The sequence below is a fragment of the Danio aesculapii genome, chromosome 9, assembly GCF_903798145.1.
Source record: "Danio aesculapii chromosome 9, fDanAes4.1, whole genome shotgun sequence".
Classification (NCBI taxonomy): Eukaryota; Metazoa; Chordata; class Actinopteri; order Cypriniformes; family Danionidae; genus Danio; species Danio aesculapii.
The window spans coordinates 50,422,337-50,449,307 of NC_079443.1; the positions used below are offsets into that span (position 1 = coordinate 50,422,337).

At 36.4% G+C, this 26,971-nt stretch overlaps 1 protein-coding gene across 1 annotated transcript in view; it reads left to right on the forward strand.

Annotated features, from left to right (window-relative positions):
- The window catches only part of LOC130235493 (potassium voltage-gated channel subfamily H member 7), a 183,747-nt gene extending 157,158 nt beyond the window's left edge, over positions 1-26,589 (forward strand). Inside the window, exons 13-18 of the mRNA XM_056466081.1 lie at positions 3,675-3,880; positions 3,954-4,038; positions 6,431-6,631; positions 13,854-13,998; positions 21,744-21,903; positions 26,313-26,589. Coding sequence (XP_056322056.1) covers positions 3,675-3,880; positions 3,954-4,038; positions 6,431-6,631; positions 13,854-13,998; positions 21,744-21,903; positions 26,313-26,534 — 1,019 coding nt within the window. The 3' untranslated portion in view covers positions 26,535-26,589. The remainder of the gene's footprint in view (positions 1-3,674; positions 3,881-3,953; positions 4,039-6,430; positions 6,632-13,853; positions 13,999-21,743; positions 21,904-26,312) is intronic.
- The last annotated feature ends 382 nt before the right edge of the window (positions 26,590-26,971 follow it).

The following is a 26,971-nucleotide window of genomic DNA, read 5'->3' on the forward strand; positions in this document are numbered from 1 at the left end:
TATGTGGAAGTTTATTCGATATGAATCGGATCTGTGCCCTCGTGTCTGCAGTGTAAGCAGGTAGATCGGATATTTACCTGTCAATGCGAGTCGCGCGTCGTTAAAAACCATAGCGAATGACGTCAAGTCTGACGCTTTTATTCCAGAACAGACTTCAGCAGACCTTAAACCTTAAATCTCATACACGAGGACTAAAACAGCGTTTGTATTGTCATATAGCACACGTATTTAAGCATGTTAACGAGAGCGAAATGTCCGGCACATAACCAATATAAACTAATATAAAACTAGCGCATACATCACGTGCATAAATCACGCCATGGACATGACATTAAGATGCCTACTGGTTCAAAAAAGCCTATATATCAAAAGAAGATGGACAAATGAGAACCTTTCTGTCATAAACTAAGTAAAACAGTTGTCAAAAGCTGTGAACAGATTACAGCAATAGAGAAAAGAGCACTCTTTAATTATCAGCTGTTAGTCAGCGCCCGCTCTTTTTTTCCTGGTCATTGCGCCTTTGCCGTGTAAATGCAGACGATCGGATACGAGTCACTTTTAAAAGATGATGTAAGCAGGTCATCAAAAAAATCGGATACACTGACAAAATCGGAATTGACCATCAGGATCTGCAGAGTAAATACAGCCTAATAGCATTGACTGTGTGGTTAAAGTCTCTGGTGAACTGTACTCTTTTTCACTCTTCATTTGAGGCCAAAAATTAGGCTATTGCGGTCGACGTAAATTATTTTGTTTTGTTTCTTCAACCCGGAATTTTGAGCATTCCTGCTTCCTTGGAAATAACATCTGGAATGCCTCAATAAGTCAGACATCTGACTTGAGAACACGCAAAGAGCCCAAACTATAGTGAGACGCATCATTTGACATCCCTTTCACTTCACAGATTTTGCCCAGTTCTTCATTAGGAAGAACTAACTAATGTGCAACCTATTTGCTATAATGTGGACACAGTCGAGGGTGGGAATTTCAGCACTGAATTGTCTCACTTCTGACTTTGATGCATTGCAGTTAGTTGCACATCACATTTTCACCACGTGAGATGTGTAAATATTTCAGGACATTTCATGCTATTGTGTTCTAGACTTTACTTCTAAAACAGAAAGGATAGAAAATGCAAGCCGTCCTTTGAGTACAGCTGATGAAAAACAAAACATTATATACTGCACTACACAGAAATAATCTCAGAATTATTAATAGGGTTCACTCTCATTTTGTGGTGTAAACATACTTGAAAGTTTGTTTATACGTTTCACATAGAGTAAGATAGATCCGTACTAATCATGTAGAATTATGTAGATGTAGGGACTGTAAGCAGCTTGATTCTGAACTGATGTTTGCTATTTTGCATTTATTTATGTAAGTAATGTGGATTTATATAGCGCATTTTTCATGTGTATGGCCATACACCCAAAACGCTTCACAATCATGTGTCTCTCCACACAACCACCAGTGTGCAGCATCCACTTGGATGATGCGATGGCAGCCACAGGACAACGGCGCCAGTGTGCTCACCACACACCAGCTATTGGGGGAGTGTAGAGATAGTAATGGAGCCAATTCGGTGGATGGGGATGATTGGGAGACCATGATCGTAAGGGCCGATGGAGGGAATTTGACCAGGACACCCGGGGAGGGTCACACCCCTACTCTTTACGAAAAGCGCGATGGGATTTTTAATGACCACAGAGAGTCAGGTCCTCAGTTAAACGTCTGATCCGAAAGACGGCGCTCACTGACAGTATAGTGTCCCCTTCACTTTACTAGGGCATTAGGACTCACACAGACCGCAGGTTGAGCGCCCCTGCTGGCTTCACTAACACCACTTCCAACAGCAACCTAGTTTTTCCATGCAGTCTCCCATCCAGGTACTGACCAGGCCCCGCCCTGCTCAGCTTCAGTGAGTAACCGGTCTTAGGCTGCAGGGAGATATGGCTGTGGCATATCTTATGTCATGCATTAGTGTCTTTTGAAGCATGTTTTCTTGGGTTATGGATGCACTTAGTTCACTTGACTCCTAATTTCCCTTAAATACACATTAAGGAAATTATGTTTCATTTAAGAGCAGTGGTTTGAAAGTTTATGCACTTTAAAAAGTGTGTGTCATTTCATTATAATAAAAGATGCAATGCTTTTATTCAGTTTTCTATTTGCTTATTTTGCTTGCCTTATGAGGGTATAGTAGAAAATACAGTACTTTTTCTTGTAACTTCATGGGCCCTATCATACACTCAGCGCAATAAGGTGCAAGATGTGTTTTGCGCGATTTGTTGCTATGTTCAGACCAGCGCAACCCTAATATGAAAACAATTAACGGATTAAAATGTTGCGAAAATGATTATTTACTACATAAATAAAAAAAAAACCACTGCCTCCATGACTTCTTCATGCCTCCATGCCTTTTTTCAGTTCTTTCATGACAATTTGCATTTGTATAATGCTATTATTATTATTAGCAGTATTATTTAGTATGTGCATATTTATATTTGTTTTAGTTTAGAGTTTACATTTGTTTACCTGTTGGGTTTTAGAGATGTCTGCATCACTATATGGGTCATAAGAATAGAACGTGTGCTTGGATATGACTGTGCTTAACAAACAAAAATAAATATGCAGGCTGATGGATGTCTTCAGTGAGTTTCCACCATTTCCTTAGCCACGAAAGTAAAGGAGTAACAAGTAAAAGTAAAGAGAAAGTAAAGAGGCCGAATGGAGGAGGCTCGTTCTTTATCCTTGCGCTGCAGATGTTCTGTTTAATTGTTTTCTCACTAGTGAAGTGTTCAGTTTTTCCACTTATAAAGTCCGTCATATAAATACCAAATGCGCCATGGCGCGACACAACTGACTCTTAAAGGGAATGTAACATGAGACTCTGATTGATTTAATGCACGTTATGCTCAAAATACACCCAGAACTCATTAAGAGAATAAGCACAACTCTGTTAGACCACGCACCAGGGCACAAAGGGTATTTTTCGATCCCTAAAACAGCAAAAGTGAATTCACACACGCCCTTAATGCTTTTGCGCCATGCGCTTTAGACTTTGCGCCTAGATTGTTAAAATAGAGCCCAAAGTATTACCTTTAGAAATGAAATATTTTGCTAATTTAAAAAAATTAATTAAAATTTGGGTTTTAAGCTATTATGAAAGCCCTAGGACACACCTGCCGATTGCGTAATTGCCACAGACCAATGGCAGCTCAAAGGTGTTCAGGACCAAATCAAAACCCCCCCCAACAATTTGCTGTAACAAACTCAAAATGAACTTAGTTTTAGCCAGATTTTGTTTAAATTATGTAATTTCAGGTTTTGGGGGGATTTAGTTTGAAGTATTCCAGGCCTTCAGCCTATTAGATTGCTGTTAGCTTGAGCAATATTTTGTAACATACATTATACAGTAATATTATATAAACAAGAGTGCCATTTTCCTGAATCTGTTTTGAAAATTATTCACTACTTCAAGGATTCATTCATAAAATTATACAAATAAATAATGCGTTAAGGCATGACAAAATAACTGTTGCCGTTAATTAATGCGATAACGCGTTTAACCTTTTTTTTTATTATTAACATTTATCTTATTTATATAAAACATTTACACTGAATGTTATGTTTTAGAAAATAGTTAAACTTGAGCATGTCCTCTTGTTCTGCAGGTACGAATGATATATTTGGAGAGATGATTCACCTGTATGCGAAGCCTGGTAAGTCGAACGCAGACGTGCGAGCGCTCAGTTACTGCGACCTGCACACCATCCAGAGAGAGGAGCTGCTGGAGGTGCTGGACATGTACCCAGAGTTCGCTGACTACTTCCTAACAAACCTGGAGCTCACCTTTAACCTGCGGGATGACAACACAAAGGTAGAAATCAGACCGTGGAAGAATACATATGTACAAAACATTAGACTTCATCACTGTGCTCTATTCTGTTCAGGCCACCTATTCACAGAGCAGTGATTCAGATGGAGAGGAAAACAAGAGTCGCAGGAAGATCTCCGTTAAGAGGAAACCATCACAGGGTACAATCTCTTCATTAAATATAGCTTATTTAGATTTTAATATAAATATTAACCAATATTTACCCAATATTTTACCCAATATGCCAGAATTTTTAACCGAAATTTACCTAATATTTTAGCAGACACCCTAATTTTAGCCGATATTTAACCAATATTTTACCCAATATACCCTAATTTTAAACAATATTTTACCCAATATACCCTTTTTTTAACCGATATTAACCCAATATTTTATTCACTATGCCCAAATTTTCAAACGATATTTACCCAATATTTTAGCCGATACACCCTAATTTTAACTGATATTTAACCGATATTTTAGCCAATATACCCTAATTTTACCCAATATTTACCCAATATCTTACCCAATAAACCCTAATTTTAACTGATATTTACCCAATATTTTAGGTGATATACCCTAATTTTTTTATTTTTTAAACCAATATCTTACCCAATAAACCCTAATTTTAACTGATATTTACCCAATATTTTAGGTGATATACCCTAATTTTTTATTTTTAAACCAATATTTTAGCCAATGAAGCCTAATTTTAAGATTTTTAACCAATATTTTGACCAATATACCCTCATTTTAACCAATATTTTATCTATGTTTTACCCAATATATCCTAATTTTGACTGATATTTAACCATAATTTTTCCCAATATACCTTAATTTTAACCGATATTTAACCAATATTTTAGCTGATATACCCTAATCTTAGCTGATATTTAACCAATATTTTTACCCAACATACCCAAATTTTAACTTCTTTTTAACCTATTTTTTACCCAATATTCCTTAATTTTAACTGATATTTAACAGATATTTTACCCAATATACACTAGTTTTAACTGATATTTAACCAATATTTTCCCAATATACCCTAATTTTAACTGATATTTAACAGATATTTTACCCAATATACCCTAATCTTAAGCGATATGTACCCAATATTTTAGCCAATGTTACCTAATTTCAACTGATATTTAACCAATATTTTACCTAATATACCTTAATTTTAACTGATATTTAACCTATATTTTACCCAGTATACCCTAATTTTAACTGATATTTAACAGATATATTACCCAATATACCCTAGTTTTAAGCAATATTTACCCAATATTTTAGCCAATATTCCCTAATTTAAACTGATATTTAACAGATATTTTACCCAATATACCTTGATTTTAAGCAATATTTACCCAATATTTTAGCCAATATTCCCTAATTTTAACTAATATTTAACAGACATTTTACCCAATATACCCTAATTTTCACTGATATTTAACCAATATTTTACCCCATATACCCTAATTGTAACCAATATTTAACCAACATTTTAGCCCATATACCCTGTTTTTTACTGATATTTAACAGATATTTTACCCAATATCGATATTTAACCAATATTTTAGCCGGTATACCCTCATTTTAACTGATATTTAACCAATATTTTATCCAATATACCCCAATTTTAAACAATATTTTACCCAATATACCCTAATTTTAATAGAATTTTACCAATATTTTACCCAATATAACTTAATTTTAACTGATATTTAACCAATATTTTACCCGATATTTTACCCAATATACCCTAATTTTAATCGATATTTAACCAATATTTTAGCCGGTATACCCTCATTTTAACTGATATTTAACCAATATTTTATCCAATATACCCTAATTTTAATCAATATTTTACCAATATCTTAATATACCCTAATTTTAACCGATATTTAACTAATATTTTACCAAACATACCCTAATTTTAACTGATATGTAACCAATCTTTTAGCCAATATACCCTCATTTTAACTGATATTTAACCACAATTTTAAGCAATATACCCTAATTCCCAGTGCTGGGTTGCTGCTGGAAGGGCATCTGCCCTAAAACACATGCTAGATTAATTGGCAGGTAATTCCGCCAAGCAATTCCTAATAAATCAAAGACTAAGCCTAAGGATAATGAGGATATTTCTTGCAATTTAAACTCACACGCCTGTTTTAAACTTGAAAAAGCGTAAATTTCACACAAATATATTACATGGAATCATTTGCCTTAAAACATTTTGTACTTAATACATCTATACATTTGCCTTAAACATTCTAGACATTGTTAGTCCTCAAAACACTGCTCAGCTTAAACTGCCATGACCAAAAAAACCAAAAAAAAAAAACAACAACATTTTACATACATTTTTAACCGATATATATTCTATTTTTAAAGTGTTTTATTTTATTCAAATTAGAGCAAAGTATCATAATATTCTACATCTACAGACAGTGAGTGGCTTTTGTTCAAACATGTTGAGCTGAAAACAAAATGTTGTTGTGTTCCAGAACTCATGAATGTTTTGTACTTGATCTTATGGTCCCGCAGGAGGAAGCCTGAGAGAAGCAGACAGCGAGAGCCGGAAGGAGCGTCGGGAGTCCCGTCTCAGCTCTAAGAGAAACTCAGAGGAGCATTCGGCCTCCAGAGACGAGCAGCAGAGGATTCTGGGAGCTGCCATCATGGAGGATCCACCTGTTCAAAGCTGCTGCAGTCCTGCCTGTGAAGACAAGGACAAAAACACATATGATGGTGAGGATTCGGGTTCTTCTTAATATCAATGACCAAACTGAGTGTTAATGTTGTCCGTTACAGCAAACATGTGGTCACAAATACTGTTGAAGAATTATTATTTTTATTAGTTGGACAATGAAACTGAAATGCGAGGTTTTAATAAACCACAATAATTGTTAAGTATGATGTAGGGCCTTCTTTGTGGCCAATAAAGCATCAATTTTTCTTGGGAATGACAAATCAAGTCTTGCACAGTGGCCAGAGGGATTTTGGGCCATTCTTCTTCAGAAAATGTCCAGGTCACTACATGATGCTGGTGGAGGAAAACATTTCCATCACTCCTCCAAAACACCCCAAAGTGCTCAATAATGTTTAGATCTGGTAAGTGTGCAGGCCATAGGAGATATTCAACTTCACTTTCACGTTCATTAAACCACTGAGTCACCAGTCGTGTTGTGTGTATTGGTGCATTATCATCCTAGCACCACCTTCAGGATATAATGTTTGGCCCATTGGGTGCACATGGTCCTCCAGAATGGTTTGGTAGTCCTTGGTAGTGACACACCCATCCAGGGCTTAGGAATGTCATGATATTGCAGCCCAAACCATCAATGATCCACCCCCATGCTTTACTCTGTACATGCAACAGTCTGGGTGGTACAGATTATTGGGGCTTCTCCACACCATAACTCTTCTGGATGTGGGAGAGAAAGTGAAGGTGGACTCATCAGAGAACAATGCATGTTTCACATTGTCCACAGCCCAAGATTTTCAAAGCTGATGCTGTTGAATCCAATGTTTAGCATTGGCACGAGTGTCCAAAGGTTTAGCTAAAGCAGTCCAGTCATGTATATTGACCCAATGGAGCTCCCGCAAACAGTTTTGGTGGAAACAGAAGAGTTGAGGTGCGCATTTAATTCTGCAGTGAGTTGGGCAGGTTTTATGTTTTTTTGGATAAAAACCAAAAAGCTTAATTTAACTATACTAATTAGTAACTATACATACACTATAAATACTTAAAATATACACATAATCTAAGACAGACTACACAAGTACTTTTGCAAAAGACAATAATATTGTTCAACTTAGGGCCCTATCATACACCCAGCAAAATAAGGAGCAAGACGTGTTTCACCGACGTGTTGCTATTTTCAGCTCAACGCAATCTTAATATTCCTGTTTTCCACCACGTTGTTTAAATAGCAAATCCATTTGCACCACTTTGTGGACTCGTGGGTGTTTCAGTCTAGAAATGAGGTGTGTTAAGGCGCATTGCTGGCGTGTTGCTATTTTGAGGAACTAAAATAGACTGCGCAATAGACCAGCTGAAAGCAGGTTTAAAGTCCAGCGTAGAGCACGTTAGTTGTGCGCCTCGTTTACACATTGCTTAATACACACAGGATATACAGCAATATGCAAATATCTTTACAAATGAAAAAGAATTAGGATTAAAATATTTTTTAAATGATTATTTTCTGCATAAATATAAAAACCACTGCCTTTATGCCTTCATCTCTGGTGGCTTTTTTTAGTTCATTCATGATGATTTGCTTTTGTATAATGTCATTATTCTTAGCAGTATCATTTATTATATGCATATTTATATTTGTTTTATTAAAACCAAGCCTAGATTTGTCCACCTGTCAGGTTTTGGACCATATGCTCCAAAACACATAGCAAGACTGATGACAGAGTGGTTTGATGAACATGAAAGTGAAGTTAAACATCTCCCATGGCCTGCACAGTCACCAGATGTAAATATTATTAAGCCACTTTGGGTTTTTTTTTTTTTGGAGGAGGGAGTCAGGAAATGTTTTCCTTCACCAGCATCATGTAGTGACCTCGCCACTAATCTGCAAGAAGAATGTCTCAATATCACACTGTGCCCTACACCAGTGTTTCCCAACCCTGTTCCTGAAGGCACACCAACAGTCCACATTTTCAACCTCTCCCTAATCAAACACACCTGAATCATCTTATAACATCAGAAGAGACTCCAAAACCTGAAATGAATGGGTCAGATAATGGAGACATCCAAAATATGTACTGTTGGTGTGCCTCCAGGAACAGGTTTGGGAAACACTGCCCTACACCAGTGTTTTTCAACCCTGTTCCTGGAGGCACACCAACAGTACATATTTTGGATGTCTCCCTTTTCTGACCCATTAACTTCAGGTGTTGGACTCTCTTCTGATGTTATAAGATGATTCAGGTGTGTTTGATTAGGGAGAGGTTGAAAATGTGGACTGTTGGTGTGCCTTCAGGAACAGGATTGGGAAACACTGCCCTACACTATACAAATGAATTATTATGGTCTAAACCCTGGTGTTTTAGACCCTAAACTTATTTAAATGTTATTTATGTTTACTACTGTTGGAGTGGGAAAGTACATTCTGAAATCTTATAAAAGTTAATATTCTAGACCAATAAATAATATTAAAATCAATAAAAACAATGTTGAAAAAAAAAAGTTGAGTCAAGTCAAAAACTTCATATTGACCAATGATAAAAAGCTGCAATATTTAATTGAAATCTCCATTCTGGTTTGATCCCAAGATAGCTGCGTGATTGTGTATGTTTGTTTGTGCACGTGGAGATCATTCTCCAGTGGCTGGTGGGCATTATTTAGCTTGTCTGGGGCCGGAGGGAACATTGTGTGCTCATTGAGGAGAGTTAGAGAAGAGCTACTCGCTGGATTTTCCTAAAGCCTGTAAAACGGGCCGCACTGGGCCTTAAGCTTCTGAAAGACCCTATTTTACCATTCTCTCTCTTTCTCTTCCTCTCTCTTTATGTGCTTTAGCTCTGGATTTAGGAGCAGACTGATTCGATCAATACATGTTTTTGTTTTTTTTTGCGTCTGAGCGCTGCTTTCTTTTTATACCCCGTCGAGCAGTGTTTTAAGGACTAATAATGTCTAAAATGTTTTAGAGCGCACGTAAAATAATTCCATGTATTATGTTAGTTTGAAAGTTAAGCCTTTTCAAGAACTAAAACAAGCGTGCCAGTCTAAATGGCAAGAAATTTGAAATAGTTTTATAATCAGGAAATATTCATGAGCCAATGATATCGCCACACTGAAAAGGGCTTAGAATTTTGCCTTCGAACTGTATATCATTACACATTGCCCCTCAGAAACAATTACGATTAATTACAGAAGAAATAAACTAGTGCAATTGAATGTTTCACTCATTCATAAAACTTTTCATCTTGCCCTCATGTTAATAATAACAACACATCTTTATTAAAGGCGCCTTTCTGGCAACCCAAGGACACGTTCAATAAAAATATGAGCAATAAAACAACAAGAGGAATATTATACAAGTATACACAACAATAGGTCAGATATTATTAAGTTTTAAAAGCCCCCTTAAATAAGTGAGTTTTGAGTCTGGATGTGATGTTATTGGACCTGTGCATTCATATTATTGTAGCAACACAAGCATGAGTAAATGATGACGGAATATTCATTTTTGGCTGACCTATACCTATAACGCAGGGAATATATAATTAACTGTCAGGTTAAATGTATGTCACATGCTCATAAAATGTCCAGTCCTGGATAAAGCAAACAGAGAATCTCCTCGAGGCCTGTTCGTTTCACCTCCTGTGTCCTGTAACACACATAATATATGATTATACACAATAACACTTTATCTGAGTGGCCATAACCGAGCTCGTGCCGATTTCCATGATGATTTTAAGGTGACACGTGTCATTTAATGTTACAATTGTTTATTTTTAGGCCAGTTAAAAGTGCTGAATAGTGTTATTAAAACAATATTCTTACAAATGTTCACTGAAATAAATTAAAACTTATGTATATTTTATTTTGGCTGGTTAAACAATCAGTTAAACAACTTTAATTTGTATTTAATTGAACTTGATGTACAAAAATAAATAAAGCGGACTTAAAATTTATATTTAAAAACTTAAGAAAATAAAGAAATGCATTTTATTTCAGCTACTGTAATGGCAACTGGTCTTATTTTTCATGAAAAATGTGACTTGAAATGACTAAATGACAGTAAAAAAGACAAATTTGACCTCTTTCCAACAGAAAAAACTAACCAACAATCAAGAATGCATGATTAAGTGTTGTCATGTCTTTGCATTTAAAAAAATTCATTATGTCAGCGCTAGTGGTGTAGTGGTTAGTGCGTCGACACATGCACTCCGGTGCTCACAGCAACCAGAGTTCGATTCCGCCTTGCAGTCCTATGCCGGTCCTTCCCCTCTCTCTGCTCCCCATGCTTTCCTGTCAGTTCTCTCTACTTTCCTATCCAATAAAGGTGGAAACCCAGAAAAAAAAATAATTATTAAAAAAATTGTTACTACAGTGAAAGTCAATGGGACAAAAAACAGCCACAAACATAACAAAAGGGTAGTCAATTTAGCTAGTTTTTAAAAACCTTTAAAGCATTTCCCCAAAATGTGTCTCAAAATAAGATTTGTCAGCAAAAATCATTCTATTTGCTGTAACACAGAGAAAGTCGTGGCCAAATTAAGTCTAAAAATCACCCAAGAGTGGATGAAAACATCCTCAACAGCACACAAGAGTTTAAACAAAACCTTACCTGTTGAATATGTTTGAGCTGTCCGAGACAACCCAGAATCTCTTGCGCTGACTTCTTATCCATCTCTGATCCTCCATGAATAGATCATCTCTATTTTGACGATCCATGCGCAAAGTGCAGGGCGCAAAAGCATTAAGGGCGTGTCAGAATCGACTTTTACTATTTTAAGGATAGAAAAATCTGCTTTGCGCCATGGCACATGGTATAACAGTGTTGAGCTCATTCTCTTAATGAGTTATAGGTGTGTTTTGAGTTTCAGAGTCTCATCTCCCATTCCCTTTAAGAGTCAGTTGCATCCTGCCATGGCGCATTTGCTATTTACATGGTGGACTTTGTAAGTGGAAAAACTGAACACTTCACTAGCGAGAAAACAGTTAAACAGAGTATCTGCAGCGCGAGAATGAGAGATGAGCCTCCTCATTATTTACTTTTGCTTTCACTCTTGTGGATAAGGAAACGTTGTGTGGTACGCACAGACATCCAGCCTATACATCATTAATTTCATTTGTTAAGCACAAAGATTTGTTTTAAAACTATTTCTAAATTCAGTTCTGATTTCCAGCAAACAAATAAATGAACAATAATAACGAAGTGTGGTCAAGAAACTGAATTATATCCAAACACACATGCTGTGCCCCGTATGGTCTAAAACCTGACAGGTGGACAAATCCAAGCTTGTTTTAATAAAACAAATATAAATATGCATATAATAAATAATACTGCTAATAATAATAACATTATACAAAAGCAAATTGTTATGAATAAACTGAAAAAGCCCCCCAAGATGAAGGCATGAAAGTATGGTTTTTATATTTATGTAGGCTAAAAAAATAATAATTGTTGTAATAGTTTAATCCTTTATATTTATTTCCTATTATATCCTTATTATATCCTATATATATATATATATATCCTTAATATTTAAATTCTTTTTCATTTGTAAAGATATTTGCATATTGCTGTACATCCTGTTTGTATTAAGCAATGTGTAAGCGAGGCGCACAACTAACGCTCTCTGCGCTGGACTATAGACCTGCTTTGATCTGGTCTATTGAACAGTCTATTTAAGTTCCTCAAAATAGCAACGAGCCAGCAATGCGCCTCCTTTTTTTAGATCAGAACGCCTATAGGCGCACATATAAGCGCAAATGCATTTGCTATTTAAATGGCGTGGTGCAAAACGTCAAAACGACTCTTGCCCCAGGCTGAAACTAACAAACAACTATTGTGTCGCACCTTGCGCCGGGTGTATGATAGGGCCCTGAGTGTAATTTCTCTGCGCTGCTCATCTGTGGTGTGAACAGGAGCAGGTGTGTGTGAGAGATAAACACCAGCTTTTGTGTTTCTATTACTCCTGAGACAGCAATAAAACACCAGCTGACATAGAGACAGAGGCTTTTTACACACAATACAACAAAGCAAAGCTGTCAAAACTGGATGTGTCATCAATTGATAGTCATCTTGCAAAGAAAATATAGATTACTCAACATTGTTACATCTTAGGATGTATTTGGGTAATAAGTTGTTGGTGTGAGTGGCAGTTTATTGTTCTCCCCTTTTGTTTTATTCATCTCTCTCTCTCTCTCTCTCTCTCTCTCTCTCTCTCTCTCTCTCTCTCTCTCTCTCTCTCTCTCTCATTGAGCAGCGCTCCAAACCAGTCGTACCTGCTTCCAATCAGAGCAAATCAGATCTGTTGCTGTTGATAGAGCATCCAGGCTTTATTAAGAGGCAGAGCAGCAAAGCACAGAGAGAGTCCCTGTTTTCGCTATCCCACTGATTATAGTGTGATATTTAAACCGTGAACTTGTGAGATTATAGTGTGACGTCTAACTATGTGAAACGTACGCTGTGTAGGGAGACGGGTGCTGATTTATTTTGGGTTTATCCCTTTTTAAGTTTTCTCCTGTTTTGAGTTTAGTCACCCTGCTGAAAAAACTGCTTAAACCAGCCTAAGCTGGTTGGCTGGTTTAGCTGGTTGACAAGCCTGGTTTTAGAGGGGTTTTAGCCATTTCCAGGCTGGTTTCCAGCCGTTTCCAGCCTGGTCTGAGCTGGTCAGGCTGGAACATGACCAGCTAAAACCACCTTGACCAGCCTGGTTTAAGCTGGACATAGCTGGTTTTGGCTGGGCTCCCAGGCTGGAAATAGCTGGAAACCAGCCTGGAAATGGCCAAAACCCCTCTAAAACCAGGCTGGTCAACCAACTAAAACCAGCCAACCAGCCTAGGCTGGTTTAAGCAGTTTTTTTCAGCAGGCAGGGAGTGAGGTAAGAGCATTGTCATTGATTTGAGTTTTTTATATTAGGAAATATAGAACTTCTTGTCTATTTAGGAAGCTTTTGTTTTGTTTGTTAATTTGGCCTTACCCTCTCCTGATGATTTTGGCTAAGCAAGTTTTCATTTAAGTCTTTCTTTGTTTCGTTTACCCTTTCTGGAAATGTAAAAAAATATATATTTGACTCTGTTAAACTATTATGTTTAGAAATGTGTTGAGAAAAATCCTTCTATTAAACAGAACTTGATGAAAAAACTAAGTATTAAAATTTGACGTGCTTAACTTCAGCTGTATATAAAATCACTTTAGGAAATATGAATTTGATGCGGACATCTAAACTCTGACCCATGTATATGTGCCCGCAAAGTGACGTGTGTATTACTGGCCTGTTTCAGACCTGCAGGCTGGCGGATGGATGTCTGAGAGTGTAAAAGCTGACACCCAGGAGCGGTGCTGCGCTGAGGAGGAAGATCTGGACTGTGAAATCACATATGGAGAAGTGGAGAACAGACTGGACCAGCTGCAGGAACACCTGAGCAGGTACAAACTCACATCAAAGAAACAGACACTGCCTGATGACAATGAACAATGGCAACGCAAACGTATGATAGCACATTCCCATAGTAATGTAAGTAATGCATTGATATTGGAAAAATCAAACATTGCGATACATATAGTTGAAGTGAGAATTATTAGCCCCCCTCTGAGTTTTTGAATACACTATCTGACAAATGTCTTGTCGTCGATCCCAGTTGTAAGAGCAACTAATAATAACTTGACTTCTGGTTGATCATTTGGAAAAGTGGCAGAAGGTAGATTTTACTGATGAATCATCTGTTGAACTGCATCCCAATCATCACAAATACTGCAGAAGACCTACTGGAACCCACATGGAGTCAAGATTCTCACAGTTATCAGTCAAGCTTGGTGAAGGAAAAATCATGGTTTGGGGTTCCATTCAGTATCGGGGCGTGCGAGAGATCTGCAGAGTGGATGGCAACATCAACAGCCTGAAGTAGCAAGTCATTTGTGCTGCCCATTATATTACAAACCAAAGGAGAGGGCAAATTCTTCAGCAAGATAGCGCTTCTTCTCATACTTCAGCCTTCACATCAAAGTTCCTGAAATCAAGGAAGGTCATTGGGCTCCAGGATTGGCCAGCCAAGTCACCAGACATGAGCATTATAGAGCATGTCTGGGGTAAAATGGGGGAGGAGACATTGAAGATGAATCCAAAGAATCTTGATGAACTCTAGGAGTCCTGCAAGAACGCTTTCTTTGCCATTCCAGATGACTTTATTAATCAGTGATTTGAGGCATTGCAGAGATGTATGGATGCAGTCCTCCAAGCTCATGATGGAGTCAGACACAATGTTCATTCTGTTTCCACTGCAGCATGACGACATATTCTATACTGGACATTATTTCTGTTCAGTGACAAGACTTTTGTCTAAGCAAAGTCAGACCTTACTGTCCTAATGAGATCAAGACACAATCATATTTTATTAGGGTAAAATAAGCGTAATCTAGAGGCCTTTGCCTTTCATATAAGCCACTTCTGATACCAAATGATCAACTAGAAGTCAAGTTATTATTTGTTGTACCTAAAACTTGAATAAGACTTTACTCAGGCAGTGTAGCTCAATTTGGAATGATTGGGGTGATTTTGTAAGGCAAATGAAGTTTAAATCTAATGATCTACAAAGATATATAAATAAAGTAGAGCAAAAGCTATGAAATAAGCAGAGTTTTGAGGAGTCCCAACAGTATTCAGGTACAGTAATTAAATAATCAAACGTCAAATAATACTGCATAGTCTTCATTGTTTAAATAATTCAATTAAATTAAACATTATTCAAGTTACAAAAGGTCCAATTCCTTGTGCCTGAATGCTTTTAATGTTCTCATTCAGTCACAGGCCTTAAAAACACAAGCTTTTTAAAATTTTCGCTCTATTTTGGTTAAACTATACAGTGACTCCACAAATCTCCTGTGTTTTGTTCTAAAACGATTGATTGTGCAGCTCTATATTAAATATTCACAGTAAAGTCTCTGTGAAATCAAAATAAACTTTCTTAGATGTTAGTATCAGTACGTTTATCCTCAAGGTCACCTGAAATGTTTTAAAATGTGGATATTTGTATTCAGAATTTGAAGTAATCTCTACTGAAACATGGAGAGAGGGCAGGGCATATATTAGCTCCTCCCCTTTAATAAAAAACAGCCAATAGTGTTTGGTTTCTATCACAGCTCTGCCAGTGAGAGTGCTTGAGCTCAACGCATGAAATGAAAAGCAAATGAGAAGCGTCTTGAAGGGGGCGGGGCATGTCAGATACTGGAAAGCATTTGATTGGTCAGAAGATTTGATGAGAAACTGAAGTATGAGGTGATGTCATGAAAATAAAATTGTTGATCCATTTAGGCGGAAGTGACGAACTGTAAGTTTCGCATTGTTTGTATCAGGTGGTATCTTCTAAATGAGAATTGTGTCGCTGTTTTGGGGACACTGGCTTATAGATGTCCTTGTGATTAACAGACATATCACACAGAACATAAAAACAAAACACAATTGGCTGTTTGTTTCAAAGGGGAGTGGCTACTCTATGTCCTGCCCACTTATCATCTTTCAGTTGAGATTGTCAAACATCAAATAAAAAAAGTGCACGTTTCAAAGCACTTTACGGGACCTTTAAGGTGTAAATTAACTACACATTCCTGTTTGAGATCAAATCATTTATTTAGGTGTATTTTGATCATATTTCTCTCTTCCCTTCAGTTTCATGTGTACATCTTTGAAATATTTGACATGGCGAAACACTGTTTTCATCAGTGAGAGGAGGACGAGTCTCTTCCAGTACATTACACTTTGTTTCCAGGGCATCTGTGCACTACAACAATTTACACTAAGCACACGCACACTCGCAATAAACATTACTAAACTAAACATTGCTTGTGGTTATCATTCACATGCACATGAAAATTAGCCTCAGCTGACAAAACAATTTCAGATAACAGCAGTTGAACGCACACACTCACACACACACACACACACACACACACGAGCAGCAGGGTGAGCAGAATCGCAGCAGGTGGTATTTTTAGCTGTAATACTGGCTTAGACAGAAAGACGCATCAGGCAGCAAAAAGCCTGTTTCAGCTGAGCTCCATATCTCTCACTCACACACACACACACACACACAATCTTACAGAACACAAGCTGATGAAGCCTGACAAGCACATGGGCAAAATTACACATTATATTTACATTTAAGATCATGAAGCCTATTTTCGGAAGTACTATTTATATAAATAGTACTTCCAAAAATATATATACAAGATATATATATATATATATATATATATATATATATATATATATATATATATATATATATATATATATCTTTGTATCTTGAGTGTAATATATATATATATATATATATATAGATATATATATAGATATATATATATATATACATACACTCACCGGCCACTTTATTAGGTACACCTTACTAGTACCGGGTTGGACCCCTTTTTCCTTCAGAACTGCCTTAATCCTTCGTGGCATAGATTCAACAAGGCACTGGAAAATTCCTCAGAGATTTTGGTTCATATTGACATGATGGCATCACGCAGTTGCTGCAGATTTGTAGGCTGCACTTCCATGATGTGACTTTCCCTTACCAGCACATCTCAAAGGTGCTCGATTGGATTGAGCTCTGGTGACTGTGGAGGCCATTTGTGTACAGTGAACTCATTGTCATGTTCAAGAAACCAGTCTGAGATGATTTGCGCTTTATGATGGGTAAACTGGGGTCATAAAGGGATGGACATGGTCAGCAACAATACTCAGGTAGGCTGTGGCATTGACATGATGCTCAATTGGTACTATTGGTAGAAAATATCCCCCACACCATTACACTACCAACACCAGCCTGAACTGTTGATATGAGGCAGAATAGATCCATGCTTTCATGTTGTTGACGCCAAATTCTGACCTGACCATCCGAATGTCACAGCAGAAATGAAGACTCATCAGACCAGGCAACGTTTTCCAATCTTCTCTTGTCCAGTTTTGGTGAGCCTGTGTGAATTGTACCCTCAGTTTCCTGTTCTTAGCTGAAAGGAGTGACACCCGGTGTGGTCTTCTGCTGCTGTAGCCCATATGGCTCAAGGTTGGACGTGCTGTGCTTTCAGAGATGCTCTTCTGCACACCTCGGTTGTAACGAGTGCTTATTTCAGTTACTGTTGCCTTTCTATCAGCTGGAACCAGTCTGGCCATTCTCTGTAAACCCTAGAGATGGTTGTGCGTAAAAATCCCAGTAGATCAGCAGTTTCTGAAATACTCAGACCAGCCCATCTGGCACTAACAACCATGCCACGTTCAAAGTCACTTAAATCCCCTTTCTTACTCATTCTGATGCTCAGTTTGAACTGCAGCAGATCGTCTTGATCATGTCTACATGCCTAAATGCATTGAGTTGCTGCCATGTGATTGGCTGATTTAAAAATCTATGACAGTATGACAGTAATTCCAGTAGGTCTGCCAGTTCCTGAATGAGCCTGACGGTCGTCATCTTTGAATAACTTATCATGGAATGTCGCAACTGACAAATAAGGAGTATTTCAGATGGCCATGTAATAATAAATTTTACATTGTGAAGACTTTATTCAATTATAACAACCTCCTGGATGTACTTTATCCCTTACATACTGTAACATTATATAAAATACTTGGCTGTAAATGATTATCTGCATAACTTTAGGTCAAATCTTTAGTCAAGATGACCACATTTTGAACAGTAAGTTTGAAACAGAAGACTAACATCCTCTGTGCTGTCATCATTTCAGATTTGCGTGTGAAATAGATCACATGCAGTCTCGCAAACTCAACCCATGCTGTGTATTTCTGCACACAAGATGTGTGACAGCCTCAGTGCTGAAACTCATTTGATCTGCAGAAATCTGGAGTTTGGAGTGTGTTTTTCACAGGAATGAGAGCTGAAACGCTGCCAGACGAGACTGTAAGAAAAGGAGGATCGTCTTGTTCTTTTGTTTTTTCGGAGAGCTGCAGTTAATGGCTCGGGGCTTTAATCACTAGGTGTTCCTTACACACAGATTAAACTCATTGAACACTTCATCTGAACTCTGATCAGCCCTTATATCAGCTATAAATGATAGCCTTGTCCTCGCAGTTACCTCCATTACCTGGATGAAAATATGAACTCTGCGTGTCCATTTCAGAACGTTGTTAATTAATAATGTAAGATGCAGCTTCAGAAATGTGCATGAATGATCAGCTCGTACTGTATTTCTGCTTGAAGCCTGGCTGGTTATGTATTGTGGTGAAAGAGCTTTCAGTATTGACTGCAATTATTAAAGGTAAAGGTTATTGGTGTCAAGGTGACCTTTTTATATTTGCTTTTAATTGATATATTACATGCTACAAAAACAACTACACAGGACTACACAGCAGTAGACATCAAATAAAATGCATTATTTAATAACAACTAGATTAAAAAAATAATGTAATACAATTGCATAAATTAATCTAATATTGATATGTGCACAATTAAATGTCAGGTTTATAATAAATGAATATACTCTCACTCACTTCTCTCACTCACTACACACACACACAACCATCCTGGATGTATTTCATCTCACTTATTACACAGCTACTTGCCACAAAACATAACAACTACACATAAAACATTGTTCTGAGCTGTGATAGTTTATTATTTCTTTAACTAAGCGCAAAGCTGACAGAAATGAAAACAGCTGATGGAGTATACACTAACCTGCGCATTATTCAGACACAAGATGGCGCCAAACAGTCAAAAACACAAAGATGACAGAAACAAAAACAGCTGATGGAGCATACACTAACCTGCACATTATTCAGTCAGAAGATGGCGCCAAACAATCAAAACCGCAAAGCTGACAGAAACAAAACCAGCTGGATAGAGCATATACTAACCTAATATTATTCTTTCACAAGATGGCACCAAATAGTCAAAAACTGCAAAGCTAACAGAAACGAAAGTAGTTGAATGGAGCATACACTAACCTACATATAATTAATTCACAAGATGGTGCCAAACAGTCAAAAATGCAAAGCAGACAGAAATGAAAACGGCTCATAGAGTATACACTAACCTACATATTATTCAGTCACAAAATGGCACCAAACAGTCAAAAACAAAGCTGACAGAAATGAAAACAGCTGATGGAGTATACACTAACCTACACATTATTCAGTCACAAAATGGCACCAAACAGTCAAAAACAAAGCTGACAGAAATGAAAACAGCTGATGGAGCATACACTAACCTGTGCATTATTCAGTCACAAGATGGCGGCAAACAATTAAAAACGCAAAGCTGACAAAAACGAAACCGGTTGGATGAGGAAAACACTAACTTACATGTAATTAATTTACAAGATGGCAACAAACAGTCAAAAATGCATAGCTGACAGAAACGAAAACAGCAGATGTAGTATATACTAACCTGCGCATTATTCAGACACAAGATGGCGCCAAACAGTCAAAAACACAAAGCTGACCGAAACTAAAACAGCTGATGGAGTATGCACTAACCTGCGCATTATTCAGACACAAGATGGTGCCATACCGTCAAAAACACAAAGCTGACAAGAACGAAACCGGTTGAAAACACTAACCTACATATATAATTAATTCACAAGATGGCAACAAACAGTCAAAAATGCAAAGCTGACAGAAACTAAATCAGCTGATGGAGTATACACTAACCTGTGCATTATTCAGACACAAGATGGTGCCAAACAGTCAAAAACACAAAGCTGACCGAAACTAAAACAGCTGATGGAGTATACACTAACCTGCGCATTATTCAGACACAAGATGGCGCCAAACAGTCAAAAACACAAAGCTGACAGTAACTAAAACAGCTGATGGAGTATACACTAACCTGCGCATTATTCAGACACAAGATGGTGCCAAACTATTAAAACCGCAAAGCTGAAATAAACGAAACCGGCTGGATAGAGCATATAATAACCTAATATTATTCCTTCACAAGATGGCACCAAATAGTCAAAAACTGCGGTGTGACACACAATCAGATACTACAGTGACCGAGAGAGCTAAACATGCTGCAAATTTAGAAAACACATGCCATTACAAAAAAAACACCAGCAAATTAAGAAAACAAAATGCGCTGCATTTTTCCACAGCGTGAACAAATTCTTAAAACACGCTGTATTTTCTCACAATGCAGGTATTTTTGTGGCTTGTTTGCGATTCCTCACAACACCTGCAAATAGAACGAAAAACAATGGATATTTTTTCAAGGGGACCCTAAAACTTGATGGACCCTGCTGCGAAATGTTAATTGTGCCTTGACTATTGCTAAGTTGTACAGTAGGTGATCTTTTTCAAGTTTTTTGTTCATTTTATTATGATGCCCTTGTATTTTGTACTTTATTAGCCTAAATAACCATAACTTAAATAGCCGGGTCATCACATTTTAAGGTCCCCTTAAAACATTTCCATTGTGTTGGAATGGATATTTCAATTCTATTTGCAAGTGTTGTGAGAAAATGCAGCGCGTTTGGCTAATTTGTGAGGATTTGCAACACATCTGCTGTCAAACCCATAAAGATTATTTCTTTTTTTGCTGGTGTTTCTTGTTACTGCATGTGTTTTCTTAAATTGCAGCACGTTTAGCTCTCTCGGCCACCATAAGATACATATAAATGTGGATGTACATGTATTATGTGTATAGATGTGGACATATTCACTGATTGTTAAGGTGATTCGAAGTTCCTGGGTGAGCCTGTGTTATGCAAAGGTTGTTATCTCAGGATAACAGACATAGGGATGTGACGACTGACCAATCAGAAGCTAATATTCCAGACAGCTGTGTAATCTTTTGTGATATAATTATGCAAGCTTTAATAATTGTACTGCATCTTTCTGAATAAGAGTGTTGATGTGAGTGTTGTTCACATCCAGTTGAAGTCAAAATTATTTGCCTTTGTTTTTCAAATATTTTCTAGATGATGTTTAACAGAGCAAGGAATTTTTTACAGTATTTCCTATAATATCATTTCTTCTGGAGAAAGTCTGATCTGTTTTATTTCGGCTAAAATAAAAATTTTAAAGCCATTTTAAGGTCAATATTATTAGCCCCCTTAAGCAATATTGATTTTGATTGTCTACAGAACAAACCACTCTTATACAATAACTTGCCTGGTGTGCTAATAATTCTGATTTCAACCGTATACTTGTGTTTTACCAGGTTGGAGTACCAGATGACGTCAGATATTCAGAGTATCCTGACGCTGCTGCAGAGACAGACGTGTTTAGGACCTCCGGCCTACAGCAGCCTGACAGCTGAATACAAGAAACCCGCTATCAGAATCCAGCCCAGCGCTTCAGAGACACACACACCACCACAGGTACATCATGAAACACCCTGAAAGCCAGACATGAAGAACAACACATTAGTGCTGCGCAATATATTGAAAAATTAACATTATTGCAATAATATTGTATGCAATATCCACATTACAGAGAAGTACAATAACTTACAGTTAAAGTCAGAATTATTAGCCCTCCTTTATATTTTTTCCCCAATTCCTATTTAACGGAAAGATTTTATAAACGCATTTCTAAACATAATAGTTTTAATAACTCATCTCTAATAACTGATTTATTTTATCTTTGTCATGATGACAGTAAATTATATTTGACTAGATATTTTACTATATATTCAGCTTAAAGTAATATTTAAAGGCTCAACTGGGTTATATAGGCAAGTTAGGGCAATTAGGCAAATCATTATATAACAGTGGTTTGTTCTGTAGACCAGTGTTTCTCAACCCTGTTCCTGGAGGCACACCAACAGTACATATTTTGAATGTCTCCCTCATCTGACCCATTAACTTCAGGTTTTGGAGTCTCTTCTAATCTTCTGATAAGTTGATTCAGGTGTGTTTGATTAGGGAGAGGTCGAAAATGTGTACTGTTGGTGTGCCTTCAGGAACAGGGTTGGGAAACACTGCTGTAGACAATTGAAAAATATTGCTTAAGGGGGCTAATAATATTGACCTTAAAATGTTTTTTTTTTATTTATTTATTTCTAGCTTAAATAAAACTAAGACGACTTTCTCCAGAAGAAAAAAAAAATATCTGAATTACTGTGAAAATTTTCTTGCTCCATTAAATATCAATTGAGACATATTTGAAGAATGAATAATTATTTCTCAGAAAGGTCAATAATTTTGCCTTTAACTATATATTACTTTTCTATTTGGTGGGTTACAAGTATTTAATGCATTAATTAACAGGATTTATTTTCTTTATAGTTAAAAAAATTAACTATATCAGTGTTGCAGGACTGCATTTTATATAATCTTGCTTCCTGGGCTTCGCTGATTAATCCTAATTATTTTACTGGTCTTTTGCAACAGAAAACAACACACTCTTTGTCTTAAATAACAAATAAGATCAAATGCATGTTAATATGATGGCTGTGCAATTTCTGATTCCAAATATATTTGTTAATATGTAAACAAAGATTATTTACATTTGGCATTAAAGCAGTTCTGTTTAAATAAGGTTGGTGAGGTTTGTTTTTAATGTTTATGGGAGAATATGCTACTTTAGTCAGAACAACAGTAACAGTGATTTATTTTTTTAGTTTTCTAGTAATCTATTGTAAAATATTATAGTTCCCCTCTAAGTGATTAAGTATTAAAGAGCCCCTATTATGGGTTTTTGAAACTAGACTAGATATTTTTCAAGATACTAGTACTCAGCTTAAAGCGACATTTAAAAGCTTATAGGTTAATTAGGCAAGTCATCATATAACAGTGGTTTGTACTGTAGGCAAAAAAAATTTCTTAAGGGGGCTAATAATTTTGACCTTAAAATGGTTCTTATTCTAGCCTAAATAAATCAAATATGACTTTCTCCAGAAGAAAAAATATTATAGGAAATACTGTGGAAAAATTTCTGAATCTGTTAAACATCATCTGGGAAACATTTGAAAAAGAAAAAAAACGAACTGACAGGAGGTCTAATAATTGCGACTTCAACTGTATGTGCAGCATGCATAGGTTGCTTGTACAAATCTGACCAGTCAGATGTGGCCTTTACTATCTCTAGCCCCGCCTCTCTAGTAGCTGCTCTAAGGTGAACCTAGAGCTTAAAATGAAAAATGCTTCGAGACGAGAGAGGAAAATGACAACAGCAATAAGATTCAGACTTTCACCAAGGTTCAGTCATTGGGGGTGTTTTAAATTATAAATGTTTGCACCACCTTGACATTATTTTAGTTGTTTAGATTTAATTAGCTTGTTTATTTTAGCATAATTATACCATAAATATTATATATATATATATATATATATATATATATATATATATATATATATATATATATATATATATATATATATATATGATAATCTGATAGCACAGCATTTTGCAGGTTAGTCATATCATAAGAGATATTGTATGACAACACAACAACTTTATGTATGTTTGTAATAATGTGCAGCCTTATGCAACACAGAATTTCACAAACTGTTATTTCAGCATTATTTAAAGGGACTATTTAACCCAAAATTAACATTTACTCACTATTTACTTTGCCTCAAGAGGTTATAAATATTTAGGATTTTGTTAGAAGATAGTTTAAAGTAAGCTGAAAACCTGAAACCATTGACTTCCCAACAACAAATACTATGGTCAATATCAGTGGATATTCAGAATATCTTCTTTTGTGTTCCACAGAATAAAGGAAGTCAAACAGGTTTGGAAAAAAGTGAATGGGGAGTCAATAATAATGACAGAATTTTGATTTTTGGGTGAACTGCCCCTTTAAACACTACTGACGTTTTTATATTCTTTTATTTTGATGTACTTTTAATTCTGTTTTCATTTTGTTTTCTTAATTTTATGCTTTCACCCATTTATTGTTTATTTAATTGGAGTTCAGATTTAGTAATTGCCACACCTAAAGACGAATGCATGCATGTTTACATCCTGGATAACTCTGAGCAGTGTTTTACTGCCACCTGCAGTATTGTATGTGTAATAACATGACATCCAATGAGAAACATGAGTGAGATTATATTTCCAGACATACAGCACCACCTGATACACATATTGATTATTGTTCAGACATTTATTGTAACTTCGGACACCAGTCAGCATTTACACAGACAGATAGATGGATGGACGGATGGATGGACGGACGGACGGACGGACGGACAGACAGACAGACAGATAGATAGATAGAGAGAGAGACAGACATATAGACAGACAGACGCATGGATAGATGGATAAAAAAAGATAGAACAATCGATAGATGATAGACAGATAGATAGACAGACAGACAGGTTTGGAGAAGTACATGAATACATCATACTCGATTCAGCACTTTCTATTTATGCTGTAGGTATATTTATGGTGTAGGAATTCAGTTTAAACTCATGATATCTTAAACTACATTTAATAAAAAATGCTGTTATTTAGAGCTTTTTTCAACCCAACTCCAATGATTTTACTTCAGAAGAAAGCAATATTTGATAGAATGACCCTGATCTTTAATTACAATAAATGAAGATGTTTGTGAAAACAAAAATTCAGAAATTTGGATGAAAACACAGACACGAATGATCAATATGTCCTTATGTTTAGTCCGTAATTTTCTGATTTTCTCATCTAAAGATATAAATAAATGGCATTGTAGAACTTCTAACTGCCTCAAGTGATGTTTAACCAAGTTTTTTGTTATTGTTTTAAAATAATATTAGGTCAATATCATTTGCCCCTTAAGACAACATTTCTTTATTGGATACAGAACAAACTACTGTTGTCCAATGACTTGCCTAATTAACCTAGTTAAGTCTTAATAAATTACATTTAAATTAATACTAGTATCTTGAAATAATCTTGAAACAACTTTAACATTTATTTCATTATCTTGAAATAAATTTCAAATTAATACTAGTATCTTGAAAAAGTTCTGTCATCATAAGACAAAAGAAATCAGTTAGAAAATAGATAGTGTTGAAGAATAAATCTGTTTAACCGCACTTGCAAAATGGTTGAATAATTAAAATTCCACAGGAGGGCTAATGATTTTGTCTTCAACTCTATGTTTACACACACACACTCACACACACACACACACACACACACACACACACACAATATACAGAGTTAAAGGATGTCCTTAGTTTACTCCGTAATTTCTATATTAACTTTTATTTACAGGAATACACACACACACACACACACACACACACACTTAAGTTCATAATTACGTGCAGTTGTCAACACATGTGCCTTAAAGCTGACCTATTATGCCCTTTTCAACAAGATATAAATAAATAAAATAAGTCTCTGATACCCCTATAGAGTGTTTAATGTGAAGTTTCATCTCAAAATACCACACAAATGTTTTAGAACTCTTTGAATCTGCCCCTCTTAGGCTTTGATCCTAATTGCACAGTTTTAGTGACTGTCGCTTTAAATTGAAATGAGATTGTGCTCTTTTTAAAAATGCCTGTGTGTCAGCATAGTGGCAGATTCAAAATCGAGACTAACATCCTATGCTAATGAGAGAGAGATGGTGACTAGTGGGTGGGGCTTTCCCCCTCTGATGACACGTACAGAGTGAGAATGTCAATCAAAGTGTTTCTGCAGACTGTTCTTATCAAGTGTGACCATAAAAAAATATAATACATTTTTTTATTTTAGCATTCAAGCTGGTTAAATTCAAACCGTTGCCACACAACTGTGTTTAAACCCCTTATAAAAGAGATTTTTGCATAATTAAATTCTTACTTTTCAGAATTCCGAGTTTCTGGCCCTCCATCTGAACGCCACAGACTCTCCATCAGGCCCAAACATCACGAACTCAAACCAGAGTCATGGGACGGCATCATCAACACAGGACTTGACAAACAGGCAGACTCTTCCTCTGGGACGGCAGACCTCCAAACCCCTGCTGCGGCTGTCACCTCCATCTGAACCCGGAACACCCGACCAGCAGCACAGAGAGCAAAACAACTGAACATCACTGCCAAAAAAATATCTGCTCATTAACAGCTTCCCTATTTTGTGATTCACATGTGTTTATTTACGGTTGGGAATTGCATTATGGGATGTTGATCTCTGCTCTGTCGACTTCTGATAATGAAAAATCAACTCTGCAGTTTAACAGAGTGACTTTTATTAACATTTTAGTAGTTTGAAATAATATAATGTGCATATATGGAGACATAAGTCTGTAAAATAACAGAAAATGTACTGGCGGTTTATTACAAGGTGTTTGTAGCATAATACACAACACCAACCCAGACAATACATCACGTTAAATGAATAAAAATGATAATAAAAGTCACCTTTTAGATTTTTTTCCAGGTTAAAAGTTATTGGGAGAAAGATTAAGTTTCTATAATGCAATTCAGAAGCATATATGAACAAATAAACACACGAATCACACCAAAA